This window comes from Podarcis tiliguerta, assembly GCF_965153285.1.
Source record: "Podarcis tiliguerta genome assembly, chromosome: 14".
NCBI classification, from domain to species: Eukaryota; Metazoa; Chordata; class Lepidosauria; order Squamata; family Lacertidae; genus Podarcis; species Podarcis tiliguerta.
In genome coordinates, this window is record NC_139547.1 from 14,716,855 (window position 1) to 14,742,529 (window position 25,675).

Here is a 25,675-nt window from a genome sequence, read left to right on the forward strand (position 1 = left end):
TGGTTATTAAGATTTCACTGAAGTAAGAGTGATATCAATTTTGGCAGCCATAATTAAACTGGTCTAGGAGATTTATGACAGGAAATGAATTGCATGCAACTAAGAACACGTTGGTTCATTTTTCTCTTATTTCATTCAGAAGATATTTTATTTAAGTAATTATTGTATTTCATCCTGGATTGTTCCACTGATGACCGATATTTCCCCCCTGGCCTTTTATTGCCTGTCATTGATTTAAAAAGCTGACTAACAAAAACATTTGCTTGATATGGTTATGGTAATGGGTAGCAATTGCATATATTAAATGGCTTTTATACACAATCATAGCCAGCTGCTATGCATAGGTTTAAAAATCCTTTCTAAAACCATGTGCCACAGCTTTGCTTGTGTCTATGAGATTTGCATCTCTTACAAGGTTTTGAACTGTGAAGCAAAATCTGCATATACAGATGTTTTGGGGTTTGCCAGCATATTTGGGTTTTCCTAAAGAGTTCCTGCCATTTTTTTTTTTTTTTAAGATTCATAATGGTGAAGGTTTGGAGTGCCAAAATGCTTAGCCACTAATTGGTCAGCACTACATTTTTTAAAAAATCCACAGAATAGATTTTGAGTTTCATGTCATTTTGCCCATTACTTGGAAAAAAGTTGTAGGAGTTATTAATAAAGGTAGACTTCTTGGAAATACCACCTTAAAACATTTTTTTCTTCTGAGCTCAACAGCACTGCTCTAAGTCAAGAGGAATTACTTCAAATTACTTCAAATTGCTGGATGGAGGAGACAAAACAGCTCAGTCTCTGACGCTGAGAAGGGGAACTCTCCTGTGAACTCTTACTCTGGTTGGCCAGCCACCTTTGTGGCCTGGTTCAGCCTGAACTAATGCATGAGTTTCAGTTTAACCCAACTCTTAAGTCCCATCATCATTTTCCCTGGTCAAGAATGATGATGGGAATGGGTTAACAACACCGAGCCTTTGCTGCAAATCACCTTGCTAAACACCAGCTGCAAATAACACACCTCCCCAAGATCTGGGGTTCTTTATATAATAATGCAACTATTATTCGAACAAGCGTCATTCCCTTTTGGAATATCAATTTACCATGCTTCACAAAGGCAAGCTAAAACCTTGACTGGGCCAATCTCAGCATTGTTTTAGATAGCAAATACATAGTATGCATTTTTAACAACAACAACAACCCCTAATGCTGAGTGATTAAAGTGTTTGGATATTCTCTGAATGACACAACATTCCCTTTTCCTGCCTGTTGCTATAAATGGAAGGAGCAGCTGAATCTTGAAAAGCGTGAGGTGCCTCATCCTGATGAGCAGAACTGTTCGGCATCTGCACTTTACCAGATTTGGAAATTTATATTATGAATACTAACTGGGCATAAACTAAAGGATCTTTGCTGACGAATGCTGGTAAACAAAATGACATCTTTCTTCTGCTTCTCCCTCAGTGCTTACTTATATAAATGCTCTAAAACACTACAAAGGATGGGTGTATTTGAAAATGATAAATAAATTAATCCAAAAACTGGGCAGAAAAATAATGCCTGAAAAAAGTGATTGCGAATAACTTTGCCTTCTATGCAGACAGGAACTTTTAAGCATCTGGTTGGCAACAAAGCTTTAACGGGGGTAATAGGTTTAATTTAATAAAGGCCTGTTGGCTGCCCTCCCTGTCTTTGATACACCTTTCCTCAGCAACCAGAGGCCTTCCGGTGCAATATAAGTCATCTGTTCTCCAAGACATAGGCAAAGAAGAATGAGCAAATGTGGTTCATTCGTGACCTCTCTTAATATTCACGCTGGAGAGGTTAAAGAACCCCCTGCCTGTGCATTAGCTTGCCTGGCTGAAGCAGGCATAACAAGCGATTAGGTTGTGGTGGGGACCAGATGGGAAGCCTATCAGGACTGAATTAAGCACCCCACCACCCTGTTCACAGTTGCCTCTTCCTATTCTAAGCTTCTAAAAATGAGATGAATTCCAAGGCACTTCAGCGCACTGTGTTCAAGTGGTCGTGTTGCCTGCGACACACACACTCTCCGTTTGACGTACGGCTTCGAAAATCTGCTTACTTGCTTTTTGTTCTTCTAGGCAATTTGGAGCCATTGGGTCGCGCCTGACGGGAGCAGGATGGGGTGGCTGCACTGTGTCAATGGTTCCTGTGGAGAAGCTGGAGAGTTTCCTAGCACATGTGAAAGAGGCTTACTATAAGAACAATAACCAGAGGTTAGCGCTGGGAGGAAACAGCCTATTTGCTACCAACCCTGGTGGTGGAGCGACAATTTTTCTGGAGTCCTAAAGGATGTCAGTTTTTTAAAGGAATAATCTGGGGCACTGTGAAGTTGGCAGGACTTCCTATGTTACAGTAAACAAATCATTTGTTTTTATTATAATGAGTAATGCCCATTATTAGAATGCATTTTGAAAAATAATTGTAATAAAATTAAGAGTTCTATTAATTGTTGTAATGAATTTTTCCTGCAGAACTTATGCTTCTAAAAGAGATCATCCAAAACACTGATTTCTGTCTGGACTTTACAAAACTTGATTTGCCAAAACCTATTAATGTAAGAGAAAGAAATGAATCAGATTCAAAAATTTTAAATGCTGCTCTGTCTTTCTTTATTGACTTGAAGATAGAGGCATATTTAATATCAAGTATGTCACTAAGCTTAATACAAGGAATGAATTGGGTAGCTTTTGTTACATGTATCTTACTGAGGGAGGTCTTCAGCTGCTGAACTCACAGTGGATGTGGATGTGGATGTAGATGCGGAGGTGGATGCAGAATGGCATGGCTTTGGGGTTTCCTGTTCAAACAAAACACCAGAATGAACTGTTGAATTAAGTGGAGAAAATAACCTGGCATGTGAAGTGGGGGTTGGGGGGGTTGGGATCTGGCTCAGTGCAATGGACCTTGTACACTTTTGGTGGGATTTATCAGCAGAGCTGAAGCCTCCTCTGGCTCCATCATGCTTCCTTCTCCCACACACTCAGGGCAGAGATTCTCTCACCACTGGGATAAGACACAATCAGCAGCTGCAATGCACAGTTCTCAAGGCGGGCCACCTCTTGATGTCTAGGACTGGCTATCTCAACCAAGAGCAGGTTCTCCTAGCACATAAGAGACCGTCCCCAGAGTTAGCAAGGGCTGGAGAAAGTGGAATGAGGGCCAGGCAGTTAGTGAAATTCTGCCATTTCTAACTTTGCCTTTCCATCTTAAGGGGTACCCTCAAAAAATATTTCCTGCAACAGACACCCACCCCTGGACACAAGTGAAATTCTTCTGGCCTTACAGTTAAATGCCCAGAGAAACCCACAGAAGGGGCTGGTGCCCACCTTCTACAGCCTTCGTGAGTCAGAGGTTGTGTGCTCAGTTTCAGTGTGCAAAAGCAGCAGGAGAAGAGAGCTGAGCCTGATCATTTTGGGGTGGGGATCAGTCCCTTGTGGTACTTGTAGGCTAACAAGAGCTACCAGCCCAGTGACTGGGACAACTAGAAGCTGACTAGAGGAACCCAGAAAACCAAACCAATGCTGCAGATGGACTTCACATATTGATGCTGCGGGAAATACTAAATTGAGGTTGCTGCATCTCTGGGCAGTTAAAAACTGAATAGATTACTTTCAGACATGACTGATCATTTTAAAGTTGGTGGGAAGGAAGAACTCTCATGTCCTTCAGAAATTCAGTGGAGTTGCTAGAGGATGGACCTGAATCCAGAAGTGGGTCAAAGATGCTGAGTGGGCTTTGGAGATGGTGCTTTCACCTTTTGCCTGCCCAGATGAAGAACAGGGAGACTTGAGTGTATGACTGGTATCGAATGGAACAGGTAGGAAAAGCACAATCTTCTGACCAACTTAAGTAGGTTTTCCACTCGTTATCCAGGCCACAAGATTTACTTAAAAACTGAAAATGGTGATCTCAAAAGTGACATACCCTTTGGCTTATAAAGCTCTCCGTTTGCAGCCTTGATTCAGTACGCTTCTTAGTGATGGTTGCCAACATCCTAAGAAAAGAATAGAGGACATAGTATGATTCAGTAGAATTTAGCTCTCTGTTCCAGGGGCCCCTCTTGTCACTGCTGCACTTTTGTAGAAAACCACAATGTCCCTCCTACTTTAGTCTGGCCAAAGTGACATTCCATTTCATCTGTCTGAATTTCTAGCATATAGGGCAAGCAAACACAATGTACTGCTTTCTTCAAAGTTCATGTGCTACAGGGTGAACTATGTCCCATATATATGCCTGTCTTTATGACTAGAACATAACACTTCTTGAATCTTATAAATCAGGAGAAGTGAATAATCTAACACTTCAACTGTTTTCAACATACCAATAAAAACGAGTCTGCCACCATCTGGAATTTAGGATTCACCTTTGCCAGCTCATGTGTTAAATTCCATTTCTCCTACACTCAACTTTTGGCCCACGTTGTTATTTTTATTATTATTGTGGAACATTTTAGAAATTGAATAGGCTATGGAAGCTGGTGCAGAGTTCATATCTCCATTAGCAAACATTTGCACGTTGTAAGGGACATTTCTTTGCTTACTTATTGTTCTTATACCCCAGCCTTCTTCCCGCTGAAGCCCAGGATAGCTAACAATATTAAAACAAAATAAAATCTCACCAAACAATTACAGTTGTCAACCATCCATTAACAGGCCTCAAAGACATTGGGTTGCATACAACATTAGCCCTACTGTGAGTAGACCCATGGAAAATAATGGAAATAGCAATGGAAAATAATGGAAATAACTAACAAATATATGAATTTAAATGGGTTTACTGTGAGTAGAACTTAGTTGGATGCAACCCAATGGACAAGAAATTATTCCTCTTAATGTGTGTGCAGCTAGCTAACAAAGGCCTGGCAGTTTTAAGCTGATGCCTAATTGTTAACTGTGTGAGGGACAACCGACTCTCCGATAGGAGGGGATTCCATTAGTGAGGGGGGCACTACAGAGAAAGACTGCCACATGCCATGCCCCCAGGCCTTGCCCACTGACACCACCACCAGGGTCTCCCCTGAAGACCTTAGAACTTGGGCTGGAAGGTATTGTTGGAGGTGCTCCTCTAAGTATTTGGCCTCAAATCATATAGGACCTTGTAGACCAGAACTAACGTCTTGAATTGGGCCTGGTGGCTAACAAGGAGCCAGTATAGAGTTCTAAGTACTGGTCTTGGTGCTCCATGTAACAGACTGGCAGTGACATTCTGTACTAGCTGCAGACTCCAGAACATCTTCAAGGTAGTCTCTCACACAGCACATTGCAGTGTGTTGGTTGGCCCCAGTCTGTCTCAGTAGAAAACAGAAAAGTGCGTATTGGCAAGGCAGTGTCAAAAACGGCAATATAATTTGAATCCCTAATGCCAAGTTGTCCCGGTCCAAGAATGGTCAGGGCTGGGTATAAGCACTCCTTAAATATTCCTGCTTTGCAGGGGGTTGAACTAGACGATCCTCGCGGTCCCTTTCCAACTCTACAATTCTAGGATGCTTATCACAAAGGCCACCTGGGTCTCCAACAACAGCCTGGAATCGAAGGAGTGCTCCCATGCTACAACCCTGATCCTGCAGGGGGAGTGCTGCTCTATCCAGAATAGGCTGACTCCCTAATGGCTGTGCCTGGGAACTACCTGTCCATAGCACTTCCAGCTTGCTAGCATTCAGCTTCAGACCTATTTTGCCTCCAGTCTTAACAACGTCTGTTGTTCACCGCTTAGAGAAATTCTTTTATGAGTGAGCGGTATACAAATTTACTAAGTACACATTCATCATCTGGGAGGGGGTGGGTGGGCAAACTGATTTTGCACTTATCTAATTTGGCCCTCAGTTCCCTATGAAGAAGGATATAGAGTTTGACAACAGAACTCATGCATTTCTAGCTGATGACATTAAGGGGTCAGATGGGGTACAAATAATAAAATCAATCATCATTATCCCTCAACTGCCTTCACTTTTAAGTAGTGTAAAGGTAAAGGTACCCCTGCCCGTACGGGCCAGTCTTGACAGACTCTAGGGTTGTGCGCCCATCTCGCTCAAGAGGCCAGCGCTGTCCAGAGACACTTCCGGGTCACGTGGCCAGTGTGACATCGCTGCTCTGGCGAGCCAGAGCCGCACACGGAAACGCCGTTTACCTTCCCGCTAGTAAGCGGTCCCTATTTATCTACTTGCACCCGGGAGTGCTTTCGAACTGCTAGGTTGGCAGGCGCTGGGACCGAACAATGGGAGCGCACCCTGCCGCGGGGATTCGAACTGCCAACCTTTCGATCGGCAAGCCCTAGGCGCTGAGGCTTTTACCCACAGCGCCACCCGCGTCCCTTTTAAGTAGTGTAGCATGTCCCAAAAGTAAGATATAATTAACAGCACACCTATACATGTCTAACTCAGATGCCAGTCCCATTTAATTCAATGGAACTTACCTCCAGGTTAGAGATCCACTAGTCAGAGCCAAATCATTTGGCCCTGGCCATTATGTTACTTACATTCCTAAAGATAAGAGAGTCTTAACCTTTTGCTACATAAAAAAATATAGTTAAAAGCAAACCTCTTGTATGTTCTGTTAACTTTTTTTCTCTGGCGTTGTAAATGTGCTAGTTCATCAGCACACTTATGTTCAAAACTGAAAAGCAAAGCCATATGCATGACACACTTGCAATGTTATCCATAAGAACACACACACACTTTCACTCACCCCACTGCTTAAAATAAATAAAAAGCAAATATGGAGTTGTACATAAAATGCAGCAGCTTATCTCTGCTTTTCCAGTAAGTTTGCTTGGAAACCCAGCATTCCTCAAATCATTTGCTGCTGAGTAGCCCTGAAAGAGTGCCACTGAACAAGCGTTTTCTGGAGGGTGATCAGCATTGAGGATTGCAGCTATAGACATCTGCTATTCGTTATATGAAAATGAACAACTTGCACTGCCAAGAGTGACCAAAGTACCTGGGTGTCTGCAAGCTTATTGTGCAAGTTCATTGCTTCTCCTGAATCTGTAGTTTAGCATTAAAACATAGGAACATTAGCGGCAGATAATTCATAGAGCGCATAGTGGGAGTGACTAAGGCAGCGCAATGCGCCTTTGCCTTTTTGCTGCTTGGCAAGAAATCTAATTCATGCCATCCTCACGTGAGGTCCCCAAAGTACCCTCCAATTGTACACAGAGCTTTTTTCAAAGTAAAGACAGTTGCTTAATGAATGCAATACTTAAGAAAATCGTTGTGCCGTTTTTCTGCAATTTTTTGACTTTCTGCAATAGCATCTCTGTATGTCGGAGAAGCTGGTGTGCTGTTATTGCAGTCAAGGGAAAATATGTTTATTTTTCAGGCTTGTCTTTCTTTGTAACATTTATTTATAAGGCCAAGCTACAAAATCTACAACAAGCAAACATACATATGTGAATTAAGCACGACTTAAGCAGACAGTCAAAGAAGAGAAACCATCAAGAAATTGTGACAGCCTGGTCTTATATACAATAGTTAAAATAAGGATAGAAGTCAAGCATAAAAGTACCAGATTTTCTATAAGGTTGGAGATACTGAGAATACTGAATACTGAAATATTGAATATTGAAAATGCTACATATATTGAGAATGCTAAGAATATTGAGAGTGGTATCTTAAAGCTGGGAGAAGAAGACATATGGTTCTATATTATATTTTGCTGTTCCAATAATTCATGAATAGAGCTCGTTATTTATAATCCTGTTTATTTTGTTTGGCTCTGAAATGGAATGTTAGTTTCCTTTTTCTTCCTTTCCAAAAGCCATTCTGTGACGGAAGGTGGTGTTGACATTTTCCACTGTCACTCTAGAGACAAATACTTCTGGTGTTTTATGAAGCCCAACACAAGTTGTAAATCAACGTATTGCATTTATTTCTTTAAATGGCACAATAGTATCATTTTGTGGGGTCTCAGTGAGCTAGCAAGTATTTCCTCCCAGTGATGACTGGCACCCGCTGGGACTGGTTTGTTGCCATGCTCTCCGCTGCAGAATTCTACAAGGACAGCGCAGAAACTAAGGAGCTGGTTGCAAGTAAGAAGGCAGGCAGGTGGGGGCTGGATGAGGTTGTTGGGGCAGGGCACCTTTGGCCTAACAGACTAGCCTCCCCTGCTTTGTCTTAATAATCCCGTAAAGGTAAAGGGACCCCTGACCATTAGGTCCAGTCGTGGCCGACTCTGGGGTTGCGACACTCATCTCGCTTTATTGGCCGAGGGAGCCGGCGTACAGCTTCTAGGTCATGTGGCCAGCATGACTAAGCCGCTTCTGGCAAACCAGAGCAGCGCACGGAAACACCACTTACCTTCCCACCGGAGCAGTACCTATTTACCTACTTGCACTGGTGTGCTTTCGAACTGCTAGGTTGGCAGGAGCAGGGACCGAGCAATGGGAGCTCACCCCATCGCGAGGATTCAAACCGCTGACCTTCTGATTGGCAAGTCCTAGGCTCTGTGGTTTAACCCACATTGCCACCCGCGTCCCATATGATGGTATAAAACCATAAAGTGTGGAAGAGGCCTGCTTTTATTGGATTCCACAGGAACACAGAGCTGGTTAATAATAATAATAATAATAATAATAATAATAATAATAATAATAATTTATTTATACCCCACCCATCTGGCTGGGTTTCCCCAGCCACTCTGGGCGGCTTCCAACAAAACACTAAAATACAATAACCTATTAAACATTAAAAGCTTCCCTAAACAGGGCTGCCTTCAGATGTCTTCTTAAAGTTTGGTAGTTATTTTTCTCTTTGACATCTGGTGAGAGGGCGTTCCACAAGGCGGGTGCCACTACCAAGAAGGCCCACTGCCTGGTTCCCTGTAACTTGGCTTCTCACAGCGAGGGAACCGCCAGAAGGCCCTCAGCGCTGGACCTCAGTCCCTGGGCAGAACGATGGAGGTGGAAACGCTCCTTCAGGTATACTGGACCGAGGCCGTTTATACCACGTGCGCAGGTATAAATCAGAGCTGGTAGCATGAATACATTGGCATGAATATGAGCTTAATATTTCTTCTCTCGCAGAAACTCGAGAGAAGAAATTTGCACATGCATGAACAGAATTTCTACTAAATGTTATTTTCAAAAAGAATGGCAATGTAGTATTTCATTACAGATTTACGTTTTCCTTTTAAGAAAAGGAAATATGCCCCATTCTACAGATTCTCCTAGGAAAGTCCCAATGAAATGCTTGACTGTGGGGCAGCAGTTCCCATTAACATGGCTGGGGGTGGCTGAGGCACCGAGGTCCAAGCCAACAGAACAGGCACCTGCGCATGTTCCAACAGTGCTCTTTCAAAACTCCCATTCATGTCGCGGGTCCTGTGCAGAAAGACTTCTGCGAGATCGGTCTGTTTGTCTTCCCAAAGAATAATATACAAAGCATTATGATGCATTTTTAAGCAAAGCCTCGGGGGGGAAACTACAAGCGCCTGCATAAAATTGCTTCAATCTACCTAAATATTATCGTTTCTTTATACCAGTGGTGCATAACGCAAACCACGCCAAGGACCACTTTTACGTTTTTTATTAACCCGAGAGAGATGCGCCAGTATGTAAACCATAGAAAAAACATTTTTCTTACAATTTAATAATTTTCTTTTCAACCCATTCAGTTAACCTTCTTTCCTCTGTGTCCAATAGCTTATTCTTTCCTCTCCTCTCCCACCACAGCTCTTTCTGATCTGAGCCATTCTCCATTAAGTCTCCTTAGCTTTCTCTGGACAACTGAAGGCAGGTCTGCAGTTGCTTCTTTCATGGTTTGGGGTGGCCATTGGGCAAGATGCTCTCAGAAAGATCCACCTCTTCCTCCTCTTCCCCACCACTGCTGCTCACCTTTTCCTCTGGGCTCAACCCACAGTACAGTGGTACCTTGGTTCTCGAACCTAATCCTTTCCAGGAGTCCGTTCGACTCCTGAAAAGGTTCGAAAACCAAGGGGCGGCTTCCAATTGGCTGCAGGAGCTTCCTGTACTCATTTGGAAGCTGTGGAAGCCACGTCAGATGTTCAGCTTCCGAAAAACGTTCACAAACCAGAACACTTACTTCTGGGCTTGCGGCATTTGGGAGCCAAGCTGTTTGAGTACCAAGATACCACTGTACAGTGGTACCTCAGGTTAAGAACTTAATTCGTTCCAGAGGTCTGTTCTTAACCTGAAACTGTACTTAACCTGAAGCATCACTTTAGCTAATGGGGCCTCCCGCTGCTGCTACGCTGCCGGAGCATGATTTCTGTTCTCATCCTGAAGCAAAGTTCTTAACCCGAGGTAATATTTCTGGGTTAGCGGAGTCTGTAACTTGAAGCATATGTAACCTGAAGCGTATGTAACCCGAGGTACCACTGTACTTTCTCACTACTATTTGGGCATGCACAGTCTGCTCTACCAGGGGCGAAACTAGGTTTTATTTCACCTGGGTCAAAGACCCATTTGGCCCCCCCACAAATGCATTTGCCTACACACATACTGTGGCTGGGAGCCTCAATGGCATCCCTCTGGAGGCTTCGCCTGGGACAAAAATCCTAGCTACCCACCCCCCAATAGCTACAGGTCCGCTCTATCTGTGTGAAGGCAGCCAGTGGGGGAGAAGGGGACTTGTGTACAGTGTTCAAAACTTCCATTGTTCTAGGCGCATTTTGCGACAGGGAGTTCCATTAGCGCCAGCAATTTCTGAGCTCTGGGCGCAGCACTGTGCCTAAGATTTCAGAGCGGAAGGAAAGGAGGTCCTTTTTCTGCCTCCCCATTTCCAGCTCCTCTCTGAAGATTGGAGAAGAGACCCTCTTAAGAATATTAGGAGGGTGGGCAGGGGAAGGACTAGACCACATGAAAAATGAACATAATATTTTAGCTGCAATTCATTCATTTTCAGCTTTGTGTTCTTGTGATATATATATATCACATTTGAGAGATTCTGTAACTCAGTTGTCTCAAATGTGTTAATTGCCAATGGATACCAGCAAAACAGGGTTACGAAGCTAATCCAAAAAGAAACACCCCCCAAAAACCAAGACACAGAAGAAAACAATGGCATAGCCCTCCTTCCTTATATCAAGGGCACTACAGATAAAATTAGCAAAATCCTCCATAAACACAATATCAAAACAGCCTTTTGCACCAACCAAAAAATAGCCAATATCCTCAGAAACCCCAAGGATAAAATTCAGTTGGAAAACCAAGGGGTCTATGAAATACCCTGCAAAGTCTGCCCAGCCACGTACATTGGACAAACAAACAGACGAATAAATGCACGGATCGCAGAACACAAGAATGCCGTCAAAAAAGAAGAAAAAACTTCCTCTCTTTTCCAACACATGAAAGAAACAGGACACGAAATTAATTTTGCAGATTCCAAATTGCTCTTTAACATGGAACATCACCACAAGAGAATAATCATGGAAGCCATCGAGATAGAGAAACACCCTCACAACATGAACAAGCGTGACGACACATCCCGCTTGCCAGACATCTGGAAATTAGCCCTCCCCACAAAATCTGACACCAGATCCAGAGGCACACAGAACGCCATCACCAATCAACCACACCAGACCCAAACCCAGACCCTCTCCACAGATAAATTACAGACACCATCCAGTAGCCAAACCAGGGTGGCACCTCCGGATGCTGCACCCCCCTGCAATCCCTACACAGATCTGGCTGGCACAGGCCACAAAACCACAGCTCGCCCCTATACACGAAGCCAAGCCAGAGCACAGCCAAGTGCAGTACAGCCATCTTCTCAGAAAAACTCTTCACAAAGTTCAAGAGTTCAAGACACGAAGGCTTTAGCAACTAATCCACACCTAATGACCCACCTAAGTGGGATTCAGGAAATCACTCAAGAAATCACTCAAGATATCCCTCAAGTAATTAAGGAACAAAAGAAGAAAAGGCACACTAGCCTGGGAACCTCCTCTCTGCCCAGAACATTGGAGGCTATACACCACACCTCCTCAACAGTATTTATAGGAACTCAAACACTGAGATCCTGCTCTGTTCCAGTAACAAGAAGCCGAAAGCACCAGCCTGAAGATGACGAGTGAGACCTCGTCGAAACGTCGCCTAGACACCCCAACTTTTACACGGGAAGACACCCGAGGACACCAAAACCTGCATTCCTGTACCCGTGAAAATCTACGAAAGCATATATATATATATATATATACATGCCTAGACATTCCATTGTTGCACCTATAGCCTAGGCTTAAGGTGCCATTTAGTTCCTAGCTTTCATATCTCAGTTTCTAACACTGCTCTTGGATGCGGATCAATGCGCCAGGGTGAAAGAGTGAGAGAGATCATCTGGGTCATCTCCTATGTCATTGGTCTCCTCTGTGAAATCAGTTGGGAATCTGAATTTAAAGCCTGGAGGCATGTGGAACCTTAGTTTTAACGGGAAGCTCTGTAACACAAGTCAGATCTCTCACACCACGTTGCAATAAACCATCATGTACTAGCAGGTATGCCCCTATTCAGTGTTTCAGCCAGCCAGCCATGCCCCTTCCAGCTGACCATTTGACCCCCTTCCCCCATTTCCTATTTTTCTTTTGAAAAATTACATAATTACTAAACAGGCAGTCTTCACTGGGATAGTTATTGGGGTGTGCAACAACACCCTGCCCTTAAATTTATTTTTTTAAAATACCTCTGCAAGTTTTAGGTGCCTCCAAAGCATGCTAATGCCTCCATCTTGTTTTTCATAGGCCTCATTTTGGTTACAGTCCTGTTGTCACCTACCATCTGAGCCAACTATTAGAAGGAAGAACTGGACATATGAAGGCCTACACAATAACTAAGAAATATCTGAAGACGTGTGCATGCACACAAAAGCTTATACCCAGAACAAACTTAGTTGGTCTCTATAAGGTGCTACTGGACAATTTTTTAATTTTTATTTTATATATTTTGACTGTGTCAGACCAACACGGCTACCTACCAGAATCTAGGAAATATCACAAATGCAAACACACACAGTTCCCAGTGCTGAGGTAGCAGCCAAGGGAAATAAATACACCAGGAAATAGTATGTAAAATAAATAAGGGCGCCAAGAAAGGATTTACCAAATTTCCTTAAGATAAATCTAGGGCTGCAGAGAAGAGCCACAAAACAGATTTGATACAGCTATGTACTATTATCCAAGAGGAATCTGATCGTGGTAGGCTTATGTTAAAACCAAGAAAAGACACACTACGATTAAACTCATTTTTGAAAAGTCCTGAACTCAGAGAGTTTTTCTTCTCAGGTAATTCCTTGTAAGAAAACCAACAGTGTCAGAATCAGAACAGAAGATTATGTTTACAAAGCCTTTCCTTTAGATACTCCAACAAAAACTTTCCAAAAGAGTTGATTTATATCTTTTCAGCTGGATTTGTTTTTAAAAGCCAGTAGCAATTAGAAGTTGGATTCTGATGAAGATGCTGACACAGGGTGATGGTTACTGGCAGATCAAATACATGTAACTTGAAGATTTGAAGCATAGTGAAATATGCGACCTCAGCTGTCCAGTTCTGAAAATCCAGGAATGATACAGACACACTGGAAAGTGTTTGGAAGCCAGTAACAATAGTTTTAGACGTAGAAGGCAGAAGGACTAGTACAGTGGTGCCTCGCAAGACGAAAAGAATCCGTTCCATGAGTCTCTTCGTCTAGCGGTTTTTTCTTCTTGCGAAGCAAGCCCATTAGCGGATTAGTGGATTAGCGCTATTAGCGGTTTAGCGGCTATTAGCAGCTATTAAAGGCTTAAGGGATTAGCAGATTAGCTGCTAAAAGACTATAAGGAGCTTAGTGCCTTAGAAAAAGGGGGTAGGGAGCGAAAAAAACCCCCCAGGAATCGCAAGACATTTTCGTCTTGCAAAGCAAGCCCATAGCAAATTCGTCCTGCGAAGCACCTCCAAAACGGAAAACCCTTTCGTCTAGCGGGTTTTCCGTCTTGCGAGGCATTCGTCTTGCGGGGCACCACTGTACCTAAATCTCCAGAAAGCAGTAACACTCAGAGGAGCAGATAAAGAAAAGATGGAAACTTTCTTCTCTGTCTCTCAGGGGCAAACCTGTGAACGACACTCTTCTTTCCCTCCAGACCTGTAAAGGGCTTTTTGCCCAGCTCTGAGCTCTGATGAGTGTCCAGCATGAAATTCTGAAGGCTGGCTGAAAACTCACTGGAAAATGGAAGCTACTGTAACTAACAAAGATGAAAGCAAAACTGAAAAGTTGGCACCAACAATGCAAGCTGGGAGAAGATATCTGAAAACATACACTCAAAAAAGGCTTGCATTCTAATAATAATAATAATTTTTATTTATACCCCACCCTCCCCAGCCAAGGCCGGGTTCAGGGCGGCTAACAAGCAATAATAAAAACAAGTTGAAAATTCTAAGCAGATTCTGAAATGAGTTGGGTGGTGTTCAACCTACAATTACTATAACAAAGTAGCATTCTGATCACAGATCAGTCTCTGAATCAGTCATTCTACAGAACTCATAATAAAGCATATCGATCTGTTAACGTATGATGTACCCGAGTTCTAGCATTATAAGAGACGGAGAAAACCATTTCTCATCCACTTTCTCCAAACTATGCCTATTTTATACACTTCTACCATGTTGACTCTCACTTGCCTTTTCTCTAAACTAAGAAGCCCCAAATCCTGTAACATTTCCTCTGAGTGGAAAGGTTGCTCCTGTGGAAACGTTTTGGTACACAGGAGAGCGGAGCGATAAGAATTATCATTTAAAAAAATGCTTGAGGGAATTCAGGCATTAATCTTTATTGGGAATGGTTAACTCTGCCAAAACCCAGACTTGTTGGAAATGATTGTGTGTATGACTGAACAAAAATTAATTAAAATGACCCTCATCTCCAAAAACCCTTCCTAGTTTAACCAAAGGAAGCCGGCACAATGACTAGGCACTGCACCTTAAAATCATATGAAATGAAAGGGATACAGCCTTCAACCCGGTACTAGTATTATAGCCAAAACCCAGTGTGTAAACTCTCTTAAAGGTTGGTTATAGCAGGGAATTTTCAAGTATTACAATTCATGTTGAAGTTCAGGTTCCTAAATAGCACATTCTTAAGATCCCGGTGTCTAATCCAGATGTAGTATAGGAACACATCGTTTTGGACAACTGGAATGTATTCCACCATAAGCCAGTGGGTAAACTCAGGACCAGAATGCTGCCAGAGGGTTTGCAGCAACAGTTTTTTAAACCTTTTGCCTTCAGGAAACTCATTCCAGACTGATCCATCTGCTCAGGAACACCAAGATCTGCCATAAAACTATTTGTGTATTGCAGCCCCCCCCCCCCCCCGCACATTGCAGATCATTTGTGGTGAGCAACATGCCTTTCGGGTAACTAGTCTGCCATTACTAATTGAGAAACTTCCTGATAAGAATCCCAGGGTTCTCTGGAACACAGTTCTAAATCAGTAGATGATAGATGAGAGACACTTGGATCCTGAGATGTGATTTAGCAGCCCAGTTCAGATATTGTCTGGTGCAAATGGGAAAAAGAAGTTGCAGCAACTGATCCCAAACTCCTAGTTTGCCTTGGTGAAAAGGAAAACCAAATCTTCAGAAGTGCAAACTTAAAATTCTTCCATTGTCAGCACTGCACCCACCTAATATCCTTTAAAGAACCGAATTAATCCCAATTTTATAAATACAGCTGAAGTTACATTTTTATTTTTAAAAAGGATATGGTACTTTGCAGATTTCAATGTGATTAATCCTGTAAGCCCGCATGTTTGCTAAGGTGTTAGATATTCCATGCATCTTAAGGTAATATACGACCAGAGGACTTTGACCACCAAGGTTGAACAGTGAACGTTGGAAGTCTGGGCCATCTCCAATATAATGTGACTGTAACAAAGGGAAAAAGAATCTTACAATGCACCTTAACATAAATCACAGTGCACTGTAAATGAATGACAGTACATGGTAATAAAATGGTGAAAATAATGGACACCCAGTACATTTTTCCTAATAACCTCTAATAAATTTTCAGGTAAAAAGTTCTGCTCCCTTCTCTGGTTGCTGCATAAAGCCTGTGGACAATGCGTTGTATCCAATGTTCCTTGCCTGCTGGAGCAAGTGGATAAGTGAGTTTTAATATTGCATGACAGAGGAATCCAGGGCCACAGCCATTATTATGGAAACTCATAGTGCAACAGTATTGCACTATGCAATCAATCCTGCAACAATGTTACCAGGCCAAACTGGGCCCTCCAGCTGTTTTGGGACTACAATTCCCATCACTCCTGACCACTGGTCCTGTTAGCTAGGGATGATGGGAATTGTAGTCCCAAAACAGCTGGAGGTTCAAGTTTGGCCATGCCTGGTTATGTGGTGTTTTGTGCAACAATGTTCTTCTGGATGCCAGTGATACAAGTATACTACTCAGTGACTTCAGAAAAATTTCAGAAGAAAATGTTTTGGGAATTAATGGGATATAAACTGCTTAACGGCTCAGCCTTCTCCAAACCACCAAACCAAATAACCCTTTCCAGCTCAACAAAGCAACCTTTATTTTATAATGCATAAGGCAGATACAAGGATCAGTTGCCTACCTCTGCCTTTTTCTTTGGTGTTACCTCTACTTCCTTCGGTTCTTCTTTTTCGAGCTGAAAGTGCACTGCACAAAAGACAAACACAAGTCACGAAATCCCTGCACCCACAATGAGCCAGAAGCAGGTGGAGCTGCAGACAAAGCTGAGGAGGACACGTCAACATTGACTCCCCAAGGATCATTACGCATTACTACTAAGTGTTTGGCTAATTTCCAAGGGGAGTCGGGATTCTGGTGTACATCCCTGATAAGTTCAGCTGAAAATGATTAGATAGCAATTGATTGGCAAGAGCTCTGCAAGTCAGTGTGGACAATACTGGGCTAGTTAGGCTACTTGGGAAGTGGGTGGTGCTGTGGTCTAAACCACTGAGCCTCTTGGGCTTGCTGATCAGAAGGTTGGTGGTTCGAATCCCTGTGACGGGGTGAGCTCCCGTTGCTCTGTCCCAGCTTCTGCGAACCTGGCAGTTCGAAAGCACACCAGTGCAAGTAGATAAATAGGTACCACTGCAGCAGGAAGGTAAAGGGCATTTCTGTGTGCTCTGGTTTCTGTCACGGTGTTATGTTGCACCAGTAGCGGCTTAGTCATGGTGGCTACATGACTCGGAAAGCTGTCTGTGGACAAAGGCCGGCCCCCTCGGCCTGAAAAGCGAGATGAGCATCACAATCCCATAATCATCTTTGACTGGACTTAACCGTCCAGGGGTCCTTTAGCTTTTTACCTTTTAGTTGGGCCAAAATTTGATTTGGCAGTTTTCCACATTGCTCAAGCTGTAGTCATTTTAACTATCATTACCAGAGTCCCCCCCACCCCAAGCTGGAGCTCACCAGAGCTCAGCTCCAGCAGTTCACAAGTGGGCACCATTGCCGTTCTAAAAGAACAAGGGAGAGGTTCATGGTGAGCTCTGGGACCTCTTTTTCTAGAAAAATGGCACTGACCATCATAACATCAAGCTTGGGAAAAGATCCTTTATAAATACTGCTCAGTGGGAAACAGACTTAATAGCCCATCAAATGCCATCTCAGATATCAGAAGGTGTAAGTGACAAAAGAGATTTCATGAAGAGGCAAGATGTTCTTGCAAGGTCAAGTTATCTGCTGTGGCATGCCATTCAAGGTTTCCAAAAAGCAGTGTTTTCACAGCCTTCATCACAGTCGTACCTTGCAAGTCGATCAGAATCTGTTCTGGAAGTCTGTTTGACTTCCAAAACGTTTGGTAACAAAAGCGTGCTTCTGATTGGCTGCAGGAAGATCCTGAAGCCAATCGGAAGCTGCGGAAGCCCAGTCGGAAGTTTGGGTTCCAAAGAATATTCGCAAACCAGAACACTCACTTCCGGGTTTGCAGTGTTTGGGATCCAAGGTACGACTGTATTATTGTTTTCTAATTTTTTTAATGCCTCATCTTTTAAATTCTGTTTGTCTGACATAGCCTTGCATGTGGAATAAGAACATCTTACAAACAAGGAGGCTCTGGATTTTCACTTCTTAAAATTCTCATTTTTACATGTAGGATCTTCTTCAGTGCCATTATCTAGACCAGCCTCTCCAAAGTGGTGCCCTTGAACTACAACTCTCATCAGCCAGTGAAAAGAAATAACTTCTTCATGTAGCTCGTAGTTCGGCTGTAGAATTTGCTCCCAACAATTGTAGTGATAGCCACCAAATTGGACAGTAAACTAAACAAGCTATAGCTTAGGGCCCCACTCTCTTGGGGGCCCCAAAATATTTAAAGGGAAAAAACTGGATCTACATTTCCATAATATAAGATAAAAAACAAATAAAATAAAACCTACATGCAGCAACAGTGTTTTGTGTTGTGTAGGCTCCTATGATGTAAGTAATGGGACCTGCCTGCTAGCCTGCTCCCTAAAATATCACATATAAAGGGCCCCAATTACCTTCAGTAGCTTAGGGCCTCATCAAACCTAAATCAGGCCCAAGCTATCACCCGTGATGCCTACATTCTACTTCCATTGTTATGGGTGCTATACTTCTGAATGCCAGTTGCAAAAGGTTCTGGGGACTAATTAAGCATTTTATTGCTGTTACAGTGGGGAGTTTAATGGGGTTGCACCTAGTATGCAGAGGCTCTTTGGCAGAAATTGCTGAGATGTCACCTGATGGGAGGATATTTATCTTGATCTACTGCAGTTCTCTGATACTTTGCAACAATGGTGCACTCATTGCTCACAACAAAGGCAAAAAATAAACACATGATTCCAGGGCATGTGCAGAGCTCCAGCTGAATCTTCTTGGTAACACTAATATGCCGCTGTACTTAATCGCCATTTGTCATCTTACAATGAACGAGCTATAAGTGAATAACGGGCAGTAAGAATATAGCACCCAAACGCACAATATGATTTCTTATAGATGGCGCCCCCTCCCCTCTACTTCGTATATCATCACAGTCAGTTTCATGCCCACTTTTAGATTTTACCTTGAGGCTGATCTGCAATCGGACTCCGGCTCCCTAAAACACAGAAAATAGGTTTCAGTTTTGTATAGAGATACTTGTCCTTAGTGCATATGTGGTAACTATATTCAAGATAAGATGGCTGCAAAAGTTGAAAAGATAACGTTAAGGAAGCACAGAGGAGATACTTCCCTGTTATGATAAATTAAGAGTAATTAAAATACTTCTGGGATTTGTTAAATCAGTCACTTGTAAATCACAGTTTCCTGGTTTGGATGTAACAGGAAACTATGGTTTAACAAACCCCAGACATTTTGCATTATGAAAGTGTGAGAGAGAGAAGGGAGGAGGGAATAAAGGAAGGCATAGGTAAAACACTTGTTCATGTCATGGTTTATTAAACTGGTACATCTGAACTGGACCATAGAAACACTCCTGCAGTGGATTAAATGTTGATGTGGAATTGCCAAAGATCAACACTGACAGCCCTAGACAACCCAAGCTTCCTCGTCAAGATTTTCCATTATGTGTACTATTTTTTGAGAGGGTTACTGTTTTACAGAAAACAAATGGCATGTTTTAAAGAGATGCTTGTGCAACAGAAGGTTTCAACCCAACTACAGTATCCTTGGCATGTACATAGGTTTCTCATATTGCTGTACATGCAATTGAAAATGACCAGGTCTCTTGTGCATGTTGATTTTACATAGTTCACTCTATGCACATGCAAGTGGACCAGCTCTTTGTACTAACACAATTTAAACTTGCATTCATTTGTGATGGGTGTTTGAAGATGAACTGCTTTGCCCGCAGCAAGTTATGATCACTGGAAGAAACAGTCATTACAATAGCTCAACAGTCTTTTGAAAAACCCTTTTATAATAAATTCCAGCTTCTTTTCAGCAAGTTTCCCTCTCTCAGTCTAGAGTGCTGAGAATGGATACCACTCACATTTTCGCCCCCAGCTGTTTTCCAAGGCCGTATTTACCTCTGTTGCACTTTCTACTTCATTAATAATCTTGGCAGATACATAATTTTGACTAGAGAAACACAATCGCTTTTAAAGAGACATTGTTCATTTTGTCCATAAAAGGGCTGTCCATATTGAACTTTTGTACCATGAAGAGCTCTGTATTTGAATAGCTGCTGAACAATAAAAAATAATACCGGCCTTGATCCAGTTGTGTGTTTTGCGCAGCAGTTGAGGTTGTAGATACAGAACTCTCTTAAGATGCAGCAAGCACAAATCCAGCCCATCCTAGGCTGCATCCTAACCAGTTCATTGGTGCTACTGCTGATTTCTTGAAAGGGTTATGTATGTGCAGCTGGACTATGTGTGCAGAACCCACCTGCCATTCACAGTTTCCCATTCAATTAGGGAATAAGCACCAAAGCTTCACTCGTGCATATATAGTCCCTATGAGGATCGAGGTATCTTTGAAATAATAGCCAACAAATGACCTATTACTGTTGTAGCTTGGGATGGAGAACCTCTGGCCCACAGGCTAGGCTTAGTTCACCAGGCACCCCCATTTTGCCCGCCAGGTTGTTTTCAGGAAGGCACGCCTGCCTGCCCTAAACTTGACATTATCCAGGACTGTTTCTCCTTCCCAGCATTAAAGCAGCCCAGCAATTTTCAGTGCTAAGCATCATGGACTTCCTCCCACACCAGTTGATGTAAAGGAAGTGAAGGAATGGGTTTCTGTGCAGTCAGTTTAAAACTGACCCCAAATCCCCATTTTTCCTCCTCCAAAGGAGTATTTCTAAAATGCATTAACTTGAGCTCTTGAGTCAACACATAAACAGAAAGCCAGCTGTATAAACAAGTGCTCACAGCACTCTCCTTTATCAGTCCGTGACGGCAATGGATGACCTTGCCAGTTCCGTGCAGCAGGGATGGCACGTCTCTGTCTTATCTTACATCCTGACCACAAAAAGACGCACAGACCTTGTCAAGTCTGACAAGAGACCCGGGAACGGCGCCAGGAGTTGGTGACCTCCTGCCCCAAGATAAGAGTAAAGGAACAGGAATACCCTTATATGGTCAAGAGTACAGGAAGAGGAACACCCTTTTATGGTTAAAAGTACCGGAGCAGGAACATCTGTGATGTCACCTTACGTGTATATGCTGACGTGCTTGAATTCCTGGGGAAGGGGGGAGAGGGTGCCTGGAGGATCATAGAATCATAGAGTTGGAAGAGACCACAAGGGTCATCGAGTCCAACCCCCTGCCAAGCAGGAAACACCATCAGAGCACTCCTGACATATGGTTGTCAAGCCTCTGCTTAAAGACCTCCAAAGAAGGAGACTCCACCACACTCCTTGGCAGCAAATTCCACTGTCGAACAGCTCTTACTGTCAGGAAGTTCTTCCTAATGTTTAGGTGGAATCTTTCTTGCAGTTTGGATATATATACTGCATGAAATTTCTCATTTCTTTGGACTTGCTGTGAGCTGACCACGCAAGTGCCTTCTGCTATCCGGAGAGCAGAATAAACTCTTTCTCTGAACCAACCCTCGGTGTCATTTGACTTCCTTCCTCACATCCGGGACCAACGCTCATCCTACCAATTGGTAAAGTCCAATAAGGCTTGCCACCCACTTGTCAAATTTGCTTCGTGATGGAGTTCTTATGACCACCCATGTTGCATCTGATCTAGGCATACAAGCAATGGTGTTTTGATAGTCTGCTGCCAATGTTCTCCTTATTGATGGAGTCTATCATCAATCCTACCCCCAACCTAGGGCAAAATCCATTTTGCAAGATCTACAGGTTTGAAATCACGCCCATTTTCAGGGTTTATGCAGACAAATACACATCCCCCCCCCCCCAGACAGAGATATGTAAGGTAAGAGAAGGGCCATCTCCCTCAGAGAAGGTTTGTTTCTGATGGAAACCACAGTCCCAGCAGAAGTTATTTTCCTTCTGCAGCAATTAAAACATTTTGCTGCTTTATAACATTGCAGTGATGAGAGAGCCATCTGGCAAATTTCCCCCCTATTCCAATATAGTAGTTTATAGCTTTTCAGCTGTGGTAGCAAGCTGTGCCTTCGAACAATTATTGTTGGGGTGATGGTCTCCACTGGGTTTAACAAACTTCCCAAGCCGGTGTGGTTAGATGAAATGTAGGTGTGGTTATATATGTGTGTGTGTGTGTGAGAGAGAGAGATATGATGCTCTGAATGTCCAGTGCCAACATGTGCAGCTGCAGCTGGTGGTAAGCCTAACGCAATTCTGGAAATGTATAAGCATTTCTATGGGGATTTGCCTTGAGTGAGCTACACATCCGTTGCATTCTTCATCACTGTTTCAATCTTGATGAAAACTCTGCAGATACTATCAATCAATCAATCATCTGAGAAAGGAGGGGCCATAGCTATGTGCCAGAGTACATGTTTTGCATGCAGAAATTCACAGGCTCAATCCCTGGTACTTTCTGTTAAAAGGAGGAGGTAGCAGGTGTGACGTTAACATTTGAGAGTGCTGGAGGTGAAATAGTTAAACAGGTTACCCAATCAGAACCCGGAGGGTGGAGTCAGAGGGACTATAAAACCAGCTCTGGGAGGGGCGAAGGGAGGAGTTCGTTGGGAGGTTGGTTGGATTGGGAGTGAATTGGAATAGAGTCTGTGGGGAGGTTGAGTCAGTGTAGAGAAATAAGCTGAGTCAGGAACAGTTAGGAGCTAGAAAGACAAGTACTGTATTTTTCGCTCTATAAGACGCACCAGATCATAAGATGCACCTAGTTTTTGGAGGAGGAAAACAAGAAAAAAAAATTCTGAATCTCAGAAGCCAGAACAGCAAGAGGGATTGCTGCACAGTGAAAGCAGCAATCCCTCTTGCTGTTCTGGCTTCTGGGATAGCTGCACAGCCTGCATTCGCTCCATAAAACGCACACACATTTCCCTTTACTTTTTAGGAGGGAAAAAGTGAGTCTTATAGAGCAAAAAATATGGTAAATATCTGAGAGGTGGTTTAGTGAGTGAGAGCAGGTAGCGGAAGTTATAGGTCTGGATAGGCACCCCATGATTGTAATTGACCGATACCGTTTATGAAACCACACGCTTGTTAAACTGCAATAAATAAACAGAAGTTTATGTTCCAATTTAACCCTGACTGGACTCAGTATTGTACCAGGTAGGGCCTGGGTGGTGGCAACGAGAAATAAAGTGGTGGCACAGGGATCAATAGATGGTGAAACGTCCGGGGACCCTGTGTGATCGCCACAGCGGGTGATAGAAAAAACCTCCAGCTGAGACTCTGGAGAGCTATAGATACTCAGAATACTGGGCTAGATGAACAAATAATCTGGTATAAGGCAGCTTCTTACTTTCTTACGAGAAGCAAAATCTCCAGAAGATGCAGGACTTGCTAGGCATTGGGAACACAATAAAGCAAACATGCAAAAGTTTGAAAAAGAAATGAAATAATACTCAAACCAAAATATTCAAATGGCACTACCTCTACGTACGAGCCCTTGGGTGCCGTCACTCATGTGGAGCAGAGCAGTGGTCTGTATATAGTCCCATAGGTGGGGCTGAATAGACAGGCCAAAAGATAAAGTGATTTAGACTGATGGCAGAGTTTTTTATTGTATGTCTCTAAGGAATGGTACATCATTCCTTAAATAATATTTTTCCAAGTGTCATCATGACCCCAAGTGCCTTCTGTGGAATGACAACTCTGGAGCAAAGATCAGTCAGCAAGAGATGATGGACAGGCCACCCAGAGAGATTGTGTCGCTGCTGGCCTCCAGAACATTTTTCCAGTATATTCTGTGCTAGGTAATAATTGGATCAGTATTCTCCAACATCTGCTGCTGGTTCAGATCTCTTAACTCTCCTTTTTCCAATCTGACAAGCCTTTTGAATGTAATTAATTCTCTTCAAATTCAGTCTGATAGAGAAAGTGATCTGGTTGTCTTGCTTATCTTGTAGGGCTTGAAGATCAGTTATGGGGAGAAACATATGGGAACAATATTGCTATTTTAACAATAACTCTTCAGAGGAATTTGTAGAACACATTTCGCATAGATGAGAAGCCAGTTCAAAAGAATGCCTCTATAAGGCAATGTTGGTGCTTTAGAAAACACAAAATAGGGAAAGGTTAGCTGAATGATATGTGCATTGAAACTTTGAAAGTGAATTATACTAAATCAGTAACCATCAGAGGTGGGAGTAAAAATGAGAACGATTTTCATGGGGATGTGGTAGTCTAATAATTCCTTCCACCATTGGGATGCAAAAATAAGATTGTCCCATACAGCTGTGTTTACATCCTGGAAAACAGAAGGTGGGCAAAGCTGGGACAATCCCTATTCCTTGCCACCTCAAAAGGTCCCTAGCACAGGCAGCCTCAGCAAGACAGGGATGCTAGGAGTCAGGAACCAATGTTGCTTCCAGCAACTAGAAGGCTCGGGACCTTATAAATTCTGGCCTCCTAAATCGCACCCTAAATACAGCTACTGGCAATGAAGGAGTACTGGGGATTGCATATTCCCATGCACCCCCTTACTCACGAGTAGACTGACAACTCTGGGCCCACAAGCGAATACTGTGTTGTAGCTCTTTGACCTGGACCTGAAGTGGCACTCTTGAGGTCGGGGGCAGAGTGCTCCACCAACTCCTCTTTCACTTCTGGGTTTTTTTTTTCCCATCAGGTATCAATTCAGAGAGCCCCTCAGGGCATCCTCAGCATTGGATTCAGGGAGGCCTGCTTGCTCCTCAAGGTCCTCGACCTGTGGGGTGTCTAGTACTTCCTACGAAGACTTAGTGCCTGGTACCGGGTCGGTGCTAGGCATGACACTGCCCCACTTTCACTTTCCAAATTGTGGTGATCCTGACCGTACTTTTTCAGTACAGAGGACAAAACTTCAAGCTACAGAGCTTTGTTTTTACTCTTGTTTGTGTAAGTCACTTTGAGTTCCCCTGTCTGAAATAAGACTACTAATATAATAAATAAATAAATAAATAAATAAATAGTATAGCATAGCATCAGTGGAAATAGCATTAGCAGTGGGGTGTGTGTGTGTGTGTGTGTGTGTGTGTATGCAGTTCTTTTTCTAAAATAATGTTTAGGGGTACTCTCATTTTCCTACTCATATTGAAATACTACCCCCTCAATGAGGCCAAATTTAGATTCACTAAATGTTTAGGGGTATGCGTACCCCTGCACCCCCCCCAAAAAAAGCACTGTGTATGTGTATATATGTAAAAGTATTTCTGAGCTGCCAGTTCATAAGAAAATTTCTTGGCAGCATTCAATAAAAGCATTACAATATCATAAAACTACAAAATACAGAAGAAATGACTGTTACTGAATCAAATCAAATCTCTAAAAAGACTTAGCAAAAAGAAGATGAAGAAGTTGTTTCCAGCAATAATATAAATGTCAAAAATTGTAGGGTCTGTCTGATTTCCATAAAAATAATGTTTCAAAATACTGGTGCCATGATACTAAAAGCCTTACTGTGTACAGAAACCACATGAATATGGGATCACTGTGGGGCAGTCGGGACAGTTTCTCCAGATGATCACAGTGATCTGACCGGGGTATAAGGGATAAGGCAGTTCTTCTGGGAACCTGGTCCTAGGCCGTTTAGGGCTTTATTCATTAATAGTAATACCTTGAACATGGCTTGGTAATGTATTGGCAGGTAGTGTAGAGCTTTCGGCACCAGTGTAATATGCTGAC

General features: G+C 42.9%; 2 protein-coding genes across 7 annotated transcripts in view; one reads left to right on the plus strand and one right to left on the minus strand.

Moving 5' to 3' along the window:
- GALK2 (galactokinase 2) overlaps positions 1-2,467 on the plus strand; it is a 72,761-nt gene extending 70,294 nt beyond the window's left edge. For all 3 annotated transcript variants that reach the window (XR_014504582.1, XM_083412151.1, XM_083412152.1), the window contains one exon: positions 2,100-2,467. Coding sequence is in view for 2 of the 3 variants with exons in the window: in XM_083412151.1 (XP_083268277.1) it covers positions 2,100-2,307 (208 nt within the window). In the remaining variant the exon portion in view is untranslated. The remainder of the gene's footprint in view (positions 1-2,099) is intronic.
- A 139-nt stretch (positions 2,468-2,606) lies between these two features.
- FAM227B (family with sequence similarity 227 member B) overlaps positions 2,607-25,675 on the minus strand; it is a 106,910-nt gene continuing 83,841 nt past the window's right edge. For 3 of the 4 annotated variants that reach the window (XM_083412085.1, XM_083412086.1, XM_083412087.1), the window contains exons 11-17: positions 19,010-19,042; positions 16,574-16,638; positions 15,705-15,866; positions 7,218-7,294; positions 6,558-6,632; positions 3,946-4,015; positions 2,607-2,818 (exon numbers count right to left, since the gene is read on the minus strand). In XM_083412085.1, coding sequence (XP_083268211.1) covers positions 2,723-2,818; positions 3,946-4,015; positions 6,558-6,632; positions 7,218-7,294; positions 15,705-15,866; positions 16,574-16,638; positions 19,010-19,042 — 578 coding nt within the window. In that variant the 3' untranslated portion in view covers positions 2,607-2,722. Of the gene's footprint in view, positions 2,819-3,945; positions 4,016-6,557; positions 6,633-7,217; positions 7,299-15,704; positions 15,867-16,573; positions 16,639-19,009; positions 19,043-25,675 lie in introns of all 4 variants that reach the window. The other variant, XR_014504573.1, reaches the window with a different exon arrangement.